The sequence below is a fragment of the Amblyraja radiata genome, chromosome 24 (genome assembly GCF_010909765.2).
Source record: "Amblyraja radiata isolate CabotCenter1 chromosome 24, sAmbRad1.1.pri, whole genome shotgun sequence".
NCBI classification, from domain to species: Eukaryota; Metazoa; Chordata; class Chondrichthyes; order Rajiformes; family Rajidae; genus Amblyraja; species Amblyraja radiata.
The window spans coordinates 38,941,278-38,954,944 of record NC_045979.1 but is presented as its reverse complement, the minus strand read 5'-3'; the positions used below and the strand labels follow the sequence as shown (position 1 = coordinate 38,954,944).

At 46.2% G+C, this 13,667-nt stretch overlaps 1 protein-coding gene and 1 long non-coding RNA gene across 2 annotated transcripts in view; both read right to left on the bottom strand.

Moving 5' to 3' along the window:
• Positions 1–588: 588 nt before the first annotated feature.
• Positions 589–4,795, bottom strand: LOC116987086. The gene is made up of 3 exons (XR_004415631.1): positions 4,766–4,795; positions 1,856–1,963; positions 589–1,254 (listed from the first exon to the last, which is right to left on the bottom strand). It is a non-coding gene; the product is annotated as an uncharacterized LOC116987086 (long non-coding RNA).
• Positions 4,796–10,461: 5,666 nt separating this feature from the next.
• Positions 10,462–13,667, bottom strand: part of LOC116986664 (C4b-binding protein alpha chain-like) — a 37,301-nt gene continuing 34,095 nt past the window's right edge. Inside the window, exon 8 of the mRNA XM_033042237.1 lies at positions 10,462–10,565. Within this exon, the coding sequence (XP_032898128.1) occupies positions 10,462–10,565 (104 nt within the window). The remainder of the gene's footprint in view (positions 10,566–13,667) is intronic.

The window sequence follows — 13,667 nt, the reverse complement described above, 5'->3', positions numbered from 1 at the left end:
GGCTGTTCCTCTAGCTGAAACAAACAGCATTGTTGAAGTGGTGAGTGGTGGAGACAGGTCTGGGTGGCCTTGTGTGCGCGGCACTGACAGGTAACATGCAGCTGCAGCAGGCAACACAACTGTGTGAAGTTAGTTTTGATCATTGGCGTGCTTGGGTTCGACAGCGCTGAGTTGCTCCACCACAAAGACCACCGGCACCTGCACCAAGCTCAAACCTCCAATCGGACGGTACAAATCTGTGCACCATTGCAAGTGTCAGCCAACAGCGAGGGCGGTGTGGAGGGGGGAGCTCACCTCAGGGTGCTGCCAGACCTGACCCTTGCCCGCCCAACTAGTCCACTCTAGTGACAGTCACGTTATTGACCTCTGCATTAATCACTACCTCACGTCTGTTTCCACGCTACACAACCTCAACGATGAGTAATGCTATTCGCACATTTCACCAGAAAAATCTCAAAAGCAGGAAAACTGGGAAGTTAAAAAACAAATGTTTCCAGCATCAATTTGGCAAAGAAAAATAAAAAGAAACTTCATCCAATGCATGGCACTCTCTGAAAGTTACAAAGTACAAGTTAACGTTATTTTGAGAATGAGTTTTATTAACGTAATTTTACTGTGAGATTGGAATGGCAGCTGCTCCAGTCTGCATGATTAATACATGCACGATCCATACTGGCCATCCAACATCTGCCCAGATGTGAGACACATCATGACAACAAACTACTGACCAAGGGGACACGGGCACTGGATCCTCAATAATTATTTTAAACAGCACAAACAAAACTAGCTGTACCATCCGGAGAAATATCATCTAACAAAAAGGAATTAGTTCTTGTGAGAAATTCCATATTATAAATTTAGAAATAAACAAAAGCCTTTGACAAAAATAACTCAAACAGCTCTAATAGATTCAGTGGAACCAGCACAGTAGCTATCAATTGTTAAATAAATTAAGTTTCCAGAAAAACTCAATATAAAGATAAAAAATGACTTCCATAGTTTGCGTAGTTGATCGAAGTTTCACAGACCTTGCTTTGCAAGAATGTGTTTGTATCTGGCCTGAAGCTTTGTAACTTAACTTCCCATGCACTCACTTTCAATAGATTCTTTTTTAAATCAAGAACATTTGGAATAATTCAGCGGGGTCTGTGCGTTGCGATATACTTATCCAACACGCCAGGCAGCAGTGTCAGTTCAACATCGGTGCACACTCGATTAATCCAGTTCACAACAACATCAGTTCAAATTATTGACCTATGGGAGGAAACAAAGAATTAGGGGCAAGTTTATCATGTGGAGAAAGTGACAGTAACAATGTAGGAGGCGTTGTGGTTGACCATGCATGGAGTATCAGTGCTGTTTTGATCACCTCACTACAGGAAGGGCTTCATTCAGCTGGAATGGGTGCAGAGAAGTTTCACCAGATTACTGGGACAAGAGAGCTCAAGCCACAAGGAGAGACAAAATCCTACCAACACCCAGCCAGAGAGCGGTCCTGAGCTACTATCTACCTCATTGGAGACCCTCAGATTATCTTCATTCAGACTTAGTCACACAGCATTGAAACAGGTCCTTCGGCCCAACTTGCCCACACTGGCCACTTTACCTTGCACTGAACCTCTTTACCTGTACACTGTGAATGGTTCAATTGTAATCATGTATAGTTTTTACACTGACTGGTTAACACGCAACAAAAGCTTTTCACTGTACCTTGGTACATGCAACAATAAACCAAACAGGCTGGGAGCTTTTACCCTGGGAAGTGACCGTCGAGGTTTACAAAATCACGAGTCGCGTTTAAAGTTGCCCTAAACAAGACTGGAAAGCGAATGGCAGGGTTTATAAAGCAATGCACCTTTTGATGTGTGTTTTTAATTGTTTCCATCACTATGCAGTAAGGGGCACCATCTGGTTGGCAGCTGCTTGTCCACTGACAGAGTCACTGTTCAAGTTCATTTGCTTTCTGGAATGAAGATAAACATTAGCATGGGTCAGCTACAGCTCCTCAAACCTGCTCTGCCCGTAACATGTACAACACAAAGTACTGCAGTAACTCAGCACGGAGTCAGAATGACAACGACTGTTATGTTTTGTGTTGCCTTGAAGTCTATTTTCAGACACTACGTTGTGCAGTAGTTTTCTTTGAATAGTTCCATCCATTAAAATGGCTTCTCATTCTCACTGTTTGCGCTGTCTAGATCACAGGACCTAACCACACCATGCACTTAATTTGCATGTTACAGCCCAGTTTCAATTGTAATAATACAACACTGACTCAAAACATCACACAGAGTGTGACAAAGGGTCCCGGCCTAAACCATCACCTACCCTTACCCTGCATAGATACAAGATTCATTTATTTGTCACATGTGGCAGTTGGCAAAGTGAAATGAGATTCCCATACAGCCATACAATAAAAATAAAGAACACAACACACGATAGAGTTCAACATAAAACATCCCCACACAGCAGAATCAAAGTTCCCCACTGTGAGGGAAGGCACCAAAGTCAGTCCACTTCCTCTAATGTTCCTGATGTTCACCTGTGGTCAACCCCCCCCCCCCCCCCCTCCCGAGCCCTCCGCAGTCGCCGCTACGGGCGGCCCGATGTTCAGGCCCAGCTTGCCGCGATGATGGAAGTCCGACGTCGGGACTGGAGGACCTCCTCAGCGGCCTGGACATCCGAGTCGGGTACCTCATAACGGAGTCCGCGGATCCCAAAGTCCACAGGCCGCGCTGGGCGGAGATGCAAGGCTGGCGGCCCTCGGGAAGGGCCCCAGGACTCCGCGATGTTGTTCAGCGCCGCCCGCATTAGGAGCTCTCCCAAACCGCAGCTCCGAGATGTTGGAGCAGAGGCTCAACGCTTCGGAGCTCCAAACGACGATCCAGGTAGGCATCGCCCGCTCCGCGGTGAATCCAGCGCTGCACCGCCGCTGTTGTAGCTCTGGTCCGGATCCCGGTCCCCGGCAAGAAAGGCCGCGCCAATCCAGGTGGTAGGCCGCGAGGAGGAGGGCGAGGACGTGACTCGGAGAATAGCTACGTCCCCGCCCGGAAGCGACAGGGAGAGTTTCCCCCTTACCCTACCCCCCTCTCCCACATAGAAAAGTTAAAGATTCCCCCAAAACAGACTTTAAACTAACTAATTTTCTTTTTAAAGATTGAAAAACAAACGGGCTGTAGGCAGAGGCTGCCATCAGTGCGGCGCCCCTAGAGAGACTAAACAATGTCCTTTGCTGCCTGACCCGCTGAGTTACTCCAGCACTCTGTGAAACGTCACCTATCCATGTTCTCCACAGATACTGCCTGACCCGCTGAGTTACTCCAGCACTCTGTGAAATGTCACCTACCCATACCCTGCAAAGATGCTGCCTGACTCGCCAAGTTACTCCAGCACTCTGTGAAACGTCACCTATCCATGTTCTCCACAGATACTGCCTGACCCGCTGAGTTACTCCAGCACTCTGTGAAACGTCACCTATCCATGTTCTCCACAGATGCTGCCTGACCCAGAGTTACTCCAGCAATTTACAGGATGGAAAAAAGCAAATACCAAAGGGCATTGTTTAGTTTAGTTACAGATCGAAAACAGGCCACCATGCCCGTGCCGAACAGTGATCCCCGTACACTAGCACTATCCTACACACTAGGGACAGTTTACCATTTTACCAAAGCCAATGAACCTACAAACCTGCACGTCTTTGGAATGTGGGATGAAACCAGAGAAAACCCACACAGGTCACGGGGAGAACATATAAACTCCATACAGACAGCACCTGCAGGCAGGATCGAACCCGGGTCACTGGTGCTGTAAGGCAGCAACTCTACCGCTGTGCCATCGTACCACTCTATTAGCTTTAGGTGAGAGGGGCAATGTATAAAAGATGTGTGGGGCAACTTTTCCCTTTACACACACACACACCTTCACAGTGCCGGTATTGGTGGTGGAGACAGATACAAGTGTTTCAGAGACTCTTTGGTAGGCACATGGATATGCAGGGATATGGATTAAGTGCAGGGAGATAATAGATGGTCTTGGCATCATGTTCAGCATTGGTATTATGGGCCGAAGGGCCTGTTTCTGTGCTGCCCTATGTTACTCCACGAGACATGGCCACTGAAACGTGCAATATACAAGGGCGTGACAGGTTAGATATGACAGTGTAGGAAGGAACTGCAGATGCTTATTTAAACCGAAGACAGACACAAAAAGCTGGAGTAACTCAGTCGATTAGGCAGCATCTCTAAAGAGAAGGAATGGGAGACCCTTCTTCAGACTTGTTAGGGATAAGGGAAACGGGAGATATAGACGGTGGTGTGGATAGATAAAGGACTCCAAAGATGTACAGGTGTAGGTTTATTGGCTTGGTAAATGTAAATATTGTCCCATCGGGTGCAGAGGGTTCCCACATAATGAGCTGTTGATCGGGTGCCAGGAGTGACAATGGACAACCAGTTCAAAGATTTCTATCTTTACATCAAATAAAGATATCAAATATTAAAAGATAACAGATCAGAAGCAGGCCCCACAAAATTAATTATTCCGTTAACTCCCGACAGCATTTTCAGTAGAAAATAGAATCATTAAAAAAAAGGAATTGTGGGAAAATTAGGGCATAAAGAGTTATGTAGGGGGAAAGAGGCCCTTTGGCCCACTCACCCATGCTGACCCAGATGTCTTTCCAAGTTAATCCCACCTCCCTCCATCAAATTATACAGCATCCAGCAACTACAAAATAAATCAATGATAAATATAAAACATATCTCACCCTTTGGATTTCTTGTATACGCAATATCCACCTGCACCTACAGCGCCACACAGGACAACCACGGCAATGCAGCCCAAGGCAATCCCTTTTAAAACAAAAAGGTGAAACATAAATGTTAGAATGGCAATTTCAGTGAGAGCTTGGACACACAGTTCAATGCTCACAATGACACAGAGTGCTGGAGTAACTCAGCGGGTCAGGCAGCATCTGTGGTGAACATGGATAGGTGACGTTTCACAGAGTGCTGGAGTAACTCAGTGGATCAGGCAGCATCTGTGGAGAACATGGATAGGCGACGCTCGGGGTCGAGACTTCTTCAGACTGACTGCAGGGCATTTTAACCACCATAACGGTTCCCCTCCGGCAGCTCCTACCCTCTGTGTACAAAACATGCCTCTCCTGTCCTCTTTAATCTTTCCCCTCTCACGTTAAATCTATGCCCCCGAGTTTTAGACTTTCCGCTTGGAACAAGGCTGACTATCCGCCCTATATTTTATAAATCTCTTCAAGGGTCCCCCCCCTCACCTTACTACACTCCAAGGAAAAAAGTCCCCACCTATCTAGTCTTTACTTATAACTCGAGCCTTATAGTCCCAGCAACATCCTTAACAATCTAGCATCCCCTCTAGCTTAATCATATCCTTTCTGTAGCATGGGGACCAGATCTGCACACAATATTCCAGGTGCAGTCTCACCAATGTCTTACTTCTTGTATTCAATGTCCTGTCCAATGAAGTTAGCCATGTCATATACCACCTTCACCGCCCTGACAGTGGTGCCTCATTTCCAGGGAACTCTGTACTTGAAGCCTCTCTGCTCTACATCACTCTCCAGGGCCATGCCATGCTTTGTGTATATGCTGCCCTCGTTAACTCTCCATCCGATCTCTGCCATGTCCTTGCTGATGGGGCCCAAAGTAGCAAATAACAAGCTGTACATTTACATCAAATGCACAAAGCCCTTCCACAGTTCAAACTGATGCAAAGATGCTGTAGATTTGGGAGCAACAGCAGCAGGAGGTTAGCAAGAGATACGACTGATTGGCTCTAGCCCAAGTGGGAGGAGAGAAGTGAGTCAGAGGGGTGAAAACAGTTAAAGTAGAGGCCAAGGACAGGCAGACTTTACTCAGAACTGCTGTAGTTTTGGGAGCAACAGCAGCAGGAGTTAAGCAAGAGATACGACTGATTGGCTCTAGCCCAAGTGGGAGGAGAGAAATATGTCAGTGCTGGGAAAACAGTTGAAAACTGAGGAATTTGGTTTGTAAATTGGTAAATCAGGCAATTTATCAGTCAATTTAAGCAAGACGGCTCTTAGCGAGCGGCAGTGAGTGAAGTGCCCTGTGAAAAGTGTGAGTCTTTGGCTCGAGAGTCTTCGGAAAGGAGACCACGCAATACGCTTGAGAGGTAGAGACGAAAGAAGGAGATGTCGGGCAAGCTGATTCAGTGCGATGCTTGCAGTATGTGGGAGGTTAAGGACACCGCTGGTGCCTCTGGCTGCTACAAATGCGAGAAGTGCATCCAGGTAGAGCTCCTGAAGGGCAGTGTTGGGGAACTGGAGAAGCAAGTGGATGACCTCCGGTTCGTCCGAGAAACTGAGTCGTTTCTCGACAAGTCCTACAGTACGATTGTTACACCTAAGGTACTGGAAGAGAGAAGGTGGGAGACAGTGAGAACGGGAGGGAAGCATGGAATGCCAACGTCCCCGGGTGTTGTACCTCTTGTGAACAGGTTCACCCACATAGAATCTGTCGGGACAGAAGAGGTGTTTACACTGGGCGGCGGACTGGCTTGTGATGCGAATAGGGCTGTTGAGCCAAAACCAAAAAGGCCTAAGGCAGGCAACGCCATTGTAGTGGGAGACTCCATTGTGAGAGGTACGGACAGGGGTTTCTGCGGCAACAGACGGGATGCGAGGATGGTGTGCTGCCTTCCTGGTGCCAGGATCCAGGATGTCACGGACAGAGTGCAGAAAATCCTCAAGGGCGAAGGTGAACATCCGGAAGTGGTAGTGCATGTCGGCACAAACGATGTCGGAAAGAAGGGGATGAATATTCTGCAGCGTGACTTTAGAGAGCTCGGAAAAATGCTGAAAAGCAGGACCTCCAGGGTTGTTATCTCCGGTTTGCTTGCAGTTCCTCGTGCTGGCGAGAGCAGGAACAGGGAGATACGGGACCTGAACGTGTGGCTGAGGAACTGGTGCACGGGGCAGGGATTTAGATTCTTAGATCACTGGGATCTGTTTTGGGGTAAGGGGGAACTGTACAAAAGGGACGGATTGCATCTTAACAGATGTGGGACCAGCATTCTGGCAGGCAGGTTTGCCACTGCTACACGGGTGGTTTTAAACTGAATAAGGGGGGTGGGGTGTCGAATGGGATAGTGGAGGATGGAGTTAAAGGGAAAGGGTTCCTTAAATGTGTGAGCGTAGAGACAGAGGGGTGTAAAATGAGGGTAGAAGCAATAGGTGGCAAGGTGAAAAGTAAAAGTGGCAGGCAGACAAAACCAGGGCAAAAATCAAAAAGGGCCACTTTTCAACATAATTGTATAAGGGGTAAGAGTGTTGTAAAAACAAGCCTGAAGGCTTTGTGTCTCAATGCAAGGAGCATTCGTAATAAGGTGGTTGAGTTGAATGTGCAGATAGCTATTAATGACTATGATATAGTTGGGATCACGGAGACATGGCTCCAGGGTGACCAAGCCTGGGAGCTGAACATCCAGGGGTATTCAATATTCAGGTGGGATAGAGAGAAAGGAAAAGGAGGTGGGGTAGCGTTGCTGATTAGAGAGGAGATTAACGCAATGGAAAGGAAGGACATTAGTTTGGAGGATGTGGAATCGGTATGGGTAGAGCTGCGAAACACTAAGGGGCAGAAAACGCTGGTGGGTGTTGTGTACAGGCCACCTAACAGTAGTAGTGAAGTTGGAGATGGTATCAAACAGGAAATTAGAAATGCGTGCGACAAAGGCAAAACCGTTATAATGGGTGACTTCAATCTACATATAGATTGGGTGAATCAAATTGGCAGGGGTGCTGAGGAAGAGGATATCTTGGAATGTATGCAGGATAGTTATCTAAATCAACATGTAGAGGAACCAACGAGAGAGCAGGCTATTTTAGACTGGGTATTGAGTAATGAGGAAGGGTTAGTTAGCAGTCTTGTTGTACGTGCCCCCTTGGGCAAGAGTGACCATAATATGGTTGAGTTCTTCATTAGGATGGAGAGTGACATTGTTAATTCAGAAACAATGGTTCTGAACTTAAAGAAAGGTAACTTTGAGGGTATGAGACGTGAATTGGCCAAGATTGACTGGCAATTAATTCTAAAAGGGTTGACGGTGGATATGCAATGGAAGACATTTAAAGACTGCATGGATGAACTACAAAAATTGTTCATCCCAGTTTGGAAAAAGAATAAATCAGCGAAGGTAGTACATCCGTGGATAACAAGGGAAATCAGGGATAGTATCAAAGCGAAGGATGATGCGTACAAATTAGCCAGGAAAAGCAGCATACCGGAGGACTGGGAGAAATTCAGAGACCAGCAGAGGAGGACAAAGGGCTTAATTAGGAAAGGAAAAATAGATTATGAAAGAAAACTGGCAGGGAACATAAAAACTGACTGCAAAAGTTTTTATAGATATGTGAAAAGAAAGAGATTAGTTAAAACAAATGTAGGTCCCTTGCAGTCAGAAACAGGTGAGTTGATCATGGGGAACAAGGATATGGCGGACCAATTGAATAACTACTTTGGTTCTGTCTTCACTAAGGAAGACATAAATAATCTGCCGGAAATAGCAGGGGACCGCGGGTCAAAGGAGTTGGAGGAATTGAGTGAAATCCAGGTTAGCCGGGAAGTGGTGTTGGGTAAATTGAATGGATTAAAGGCCGATAAATCCCCAGGGCCAGATAGGCTGCATCCCAGAGTACTTAAGGAAGTAGCTCCAGAAATAGTGGATGCATTAGTAATAATCTTTCAAAACTCTTTAGATTCTGGAGTAGATCCTGAGGATTGGCGGGTAGCAAACGTAACCCCACTTTTTAAGAAGGGAGGGAGAGAGAAAACGGGGAATTACAGACCAGTTAGTCTAACATCGGTAGTGGGGAAACTGCTAGAGTCAGTTATTAAAGATGGGATAGCAGCACATTTGGAAAGTGGTGAAATCATTGGACAAAGTCAGCATGGATTTACAAAAGGTAAATCATGTCTGACGAATCTTATAGAATTTTTCGAGGATGTAACTAGTAGCGTGGATAGGGGAGAACCAGTGGATGTGGTGTATCTGGACTTCCAGAAGGCTTTCGACAAGGTCCCACATAAGAGATTAGTATACAAACTTAAAGCACGGCATTGGGGGTTCAGTATTGATGTGGATAGAGAACTGGCTGGCAAACAGGAAGCAAAGAGTAGGAGTAAACGGGTCCTTTTCACAATGGCAGGCAGTGACTAGTGGGGTACCGCAAGGCTCAGTGCTGGGACCCCAGCTATTTACAATATATATTAATGATCTGGATGAGGGAATTGAAGGCAATATCTCCAAGTTTGCGGATGACACTAAGCTGGGGGGCAGTGTTAGCTGTGAGGAGGATGCTAGGAGACTGCAAGGTGACTTGGATAGGCTGGGTGAGTGGGCAAATGTTTGGGTGATGCAGTATAATGTGGATAAATGTGAGGTTATCCATTTTGGTGGCAAAAACAGGAAAGCAGACTATTATCTAAATGGTGGCCGACTAGGAAAAGGGGAGATGCAGCGAGACCTGGGTGTCATGGTACACCAGTCATTGAAAGTAGGCATGCCGGTGCAGCAGGCAGTGAAGAAAGCGAATGGTATGTTAGCTTTCATAGCAAAAGGATTTGAGTATAGGAGCAGGGAGGTTCTACTGCAGTTGTACAGGGTCTTGGTGAGACCACACCTGGAGTATTGCGTACAGTTTTGGTCTCCAAATCTGAGGAAGGACATTATTGCCATAGAGGGAGTGCAGAGAAGGTTCACCAGACTGATTCCTGGGATGTCAGGACTGTCTTATGAAGAAAGACTGGATAGACTTGGTTTATACTCTCTAGAATTTAGGAGATTGAGAGGGGATCTTATAGAAACTTACAAAATTCTTAAGGGGTTGGACAGGCTAGATGCAGGAAGATTGCTCCCGATGTTGGGGAAGTCCAGGACAAGGGGTCACAGCTTAAGGTTAAGGGGGAAATCCTTTAAAGCCGAGATGAGAATAACTTTTTTCACACAGAGAGTGGTGAATCTCTGGAACTCTCTGCCACAGAGGGTAGTCGAGGCCAGTTCATTGGCTATATTTAAGAGGGAGTTAGATGTGGCCCTTGTGGCTAAGGGGATCAGAGGGTATGGAGAGACGGCAGGTACAGGATACTGAGTTGGATGATCAGCCATTATCATATTGAATGGCGGTGCAAGCTCGAAGGGCCGAATGGCCTACTCCTGCACCTAATTTCTATGTTTCTATGCCAAAGAAAGTTAAGCACGACACCCCCATGCTGACCAAGATGCCCCATCTACACCAGTCCCACCTGCCCACATTGGCACGTATCCCTCTAAGCCTTCCCTATCCATGTACCTGCCCACTGTTGTTAGACTACCTGCCTCAACTACCACCTGTCAGCTCGTTCCATACACCAACCACCCTCTGTGCAAAATCTCTCACTGTATTTCAGTACCAATAGCAAAACTGTGTCAATCCTTGTGCATGTTTAACATAGACGATAAAAATAGAGAACAGCGTGAATTATCTGGCTTTCCAAACTTACAAACATTCTTTCCGCTGCTCGCCCCGGCACCTGTGAAGAAAGAATAGAGGATTAAAGTTGCAATCATGGAACCCCAGCAAATGAAGAAACAAGAAAAGGTGCAGATGTTACTCAGCAGGGTCGGCAGTATCTGTGGGAAGAGGAACAGAGCTGGCTTTTGTGGATGCTGGGATTTCTAGTAAGGCAGGGAGAGAAGCAGGAGGAACTCAGTAGGCCGGGCAGTATCTGGAGAGTAAAGTGGGCAGGCAATATTTCAGACCGTACCTCTGATCTAGACAGAAGGATCTGGATCAGAAACATCAACTGCCCACAGATGCTGCCTGACCCATTCACCCAGTACTGGAGCTTCTCTCCTTTTGTTCCCACCAAAGAGTTGAGGTGCCAAAGTAATCAGAACAAACAGAGGTTCTGTTGTACGCCTTTGATTGTAGGTTTAGTGGGGATGACGGTGATGAATACGGAGCTGTAGACGATGATGACGTACTTGTTCTATTCATTCTTTACCAAATGTATTCAATGCATTTCTCCAAACATAAAGGCCAAAACACTGATACAATGCGTTAACCACTGAGATCACAGCCCCGATCCCCGCGGCACGGAACTGCTTACACCTTGGTCACCGACCTGAAGCATGAACTATTCTCTCTCTCCACACATGCAGTTTGTACTTTAGACTTTCAACATCAGCAATATTTACGTTCCAATGTGTCCATAAACAATAGCAACCATGGATCTAATTTAGAAATGTGAGCAATATTTATCTTACTCTTAAATCACAAAAGCTCAACTTTTAAAGAGTTTACAGGAGATAAGAGGAGCAAGCTACCGAGGCCAATGTTTACTGGGAATAGCCTTTCATTGCAGATGCAGTTCTATCTCCCCGTTAGATTGCAACCTTGTCGTGGTCGGGGAGCTTGTGTGTCTCAGTGACCCCTAGAGCTATGCCAGCGGGAGATTCGTCTCCTGTTAGGGTCTCCCCTTGGTCGAAGGGTAGAGGCGAGACGAAGAGCGATTCACTGGTCCTCCAGGCTGGGGGTTTCGTAAAACAAATATGTTACGTAAACAGCAACTGAAGGAATCAACACTACTGGGCATGATGGACCTCCAGGAGTGGAGGACCTTCGTTGCTGCCCTACATGCCAGGAGGCAGAATAGGCAGTAAGTAACAAAGCATATTCAGTTCTAGCCTCTAGTGTAGGAATGGTTCACTCACCAAGTTTGCAGGTGGGCGGTGAGGGAACAAATTTACCGTCCCCTCCACATTTAATGACACGCTGGCCATCCATCACATAACCATCAAAGCAGGCAAAGGTGATTTCATCATCGTTTCTATATACAGATCTAGAACCTTCTATGATGTTGACATGTTCAGAAGGCTTGGGTTGCAGGCATTTGACATCTGATTGAAGAACAAAGCATGTGTTTTTACCGGACAACTAAAAGCAATGAAAAACATCCAGATCCATTCATGATACTGTCGACATAACGAAAACAAAAGCTGAAGCTGACAAATGGATCCAGGAAGATTCACACTGACAGTCACACATCAGTCATTCGTGTGAAGGAATCTCAGGCATGCCACAAGTTTGCAGGAATCTTCTAACGTCTCGACACAAAAGCCTGTCCGGTTTCCGTTCAAGTCCATAAGTTGTAGGAGCAGGATTAGGCCATTCGGCCCATCAGGTGTACTCCACAATTCAATCATGGCTGATCTATCTTTCCCTCTGGACCCCATTCTCCTGCCTTCTCGCCATAACCCCGACACCCGTACTAATCAAGAATCTGTCTATCTCTGCCCTAAAAATATCCATTAATGGCTTCCACAGCCGTGAGGCAATGAATTCCACAGATTCATCACCCTCTGACTAAAGAAAATCCTCTTTGTTTCCTTTTTAAAGATACGTCCTTTCATTCTGAGGCTATGGACTCTGGTCCTAGACTCTCCCATTAGTAGAAACATACTCTCCACTCTATCCAAGCCTTTCACTAGTCAGCAAGTTTCAATGAAATCTCATCCTTCCAAACTCCAGCGACTATACTGGCCCAGTGCCGTCGAACTTTCACCCTATGATAACCAACTCATTCCTGGGATCATTCTTGTCAACCTCCACTGGACCCTCTCCAGCGCCAGCAAATCCTTCCTCAGATATGGGGCCCAAAATTGCTCACAATATTCCAAATGTGCTCGGAGTCATTGCCTTATAGAGCCTCAGCATTACATTGCTGTTTTTGTATTCTAGTAGAGTCTGGAGTGTTTAATTGCCACGTGTACTGCCAGCAAATTAAATTGTTTCTCAACAGATCCCCGCGGCACGGCACTGCTTACATCTTAGTCACCGACCTGAAACATTAACTATTTCTCTCTCCACAAATGCCGTTTGTACTCCAGACTTTCAACATCAGCAACATTTACTTTCCAATGTGTCCGTAAACAATAGCAACCATGGATCTCATTTGGAAATGTGAGCATTATTTATTTTACTCTTAAATCACAAAAACTCAACTTTTAAAGAGTTTACAGGAGTTAAGAGGAGCAAGCCACCGAGACACAATGTTTACTGGGAATTGCCTTTCATTGCAGATTCAGTTCTAGCCTCTAGTTTAGGAATGGTTCACTCACCACGTTTGCAGGTGGGCGGTGAGGGAACAAATTTACCGTCCCCTCCACATATAATGACACGCTGGCCATCCATCACATAACCATCATCACAGGTGAAGGTGATTTCATCCTCGTATATATATACAGATTTAGATCCTTGTGTGATGTAGACATGTTCAGAAAGCTTGGGCTGCAGGCATTTGACATCTGATTGAAGAATAAAGCATGTGTTTCTACCGGACATCCAAAAGCAATGAAAAGCATCCAGATCCATTCACGACAATAGACAATAGATACAGGAGCAGGCATTCTCCTCGCCGAGTAAGGCTGCCCTGCCTGCAGCTGTTTGTCCTTTCAACTTTTTTTTATTTTTAGTGTGTTGAAAGTTTTTGTTTTGGAGGTCTAGTCTTTTTATGTGGGGGGTGGTGGGGAGGGGAAGGGGGAAACTGCATTTCTCAGTCCCTACCTGGTCGGGGATGCGGCTTTCCTCCAAGCCCCATCTTCGCCCCTTCCTCGCTGCCTACCAACGGGAT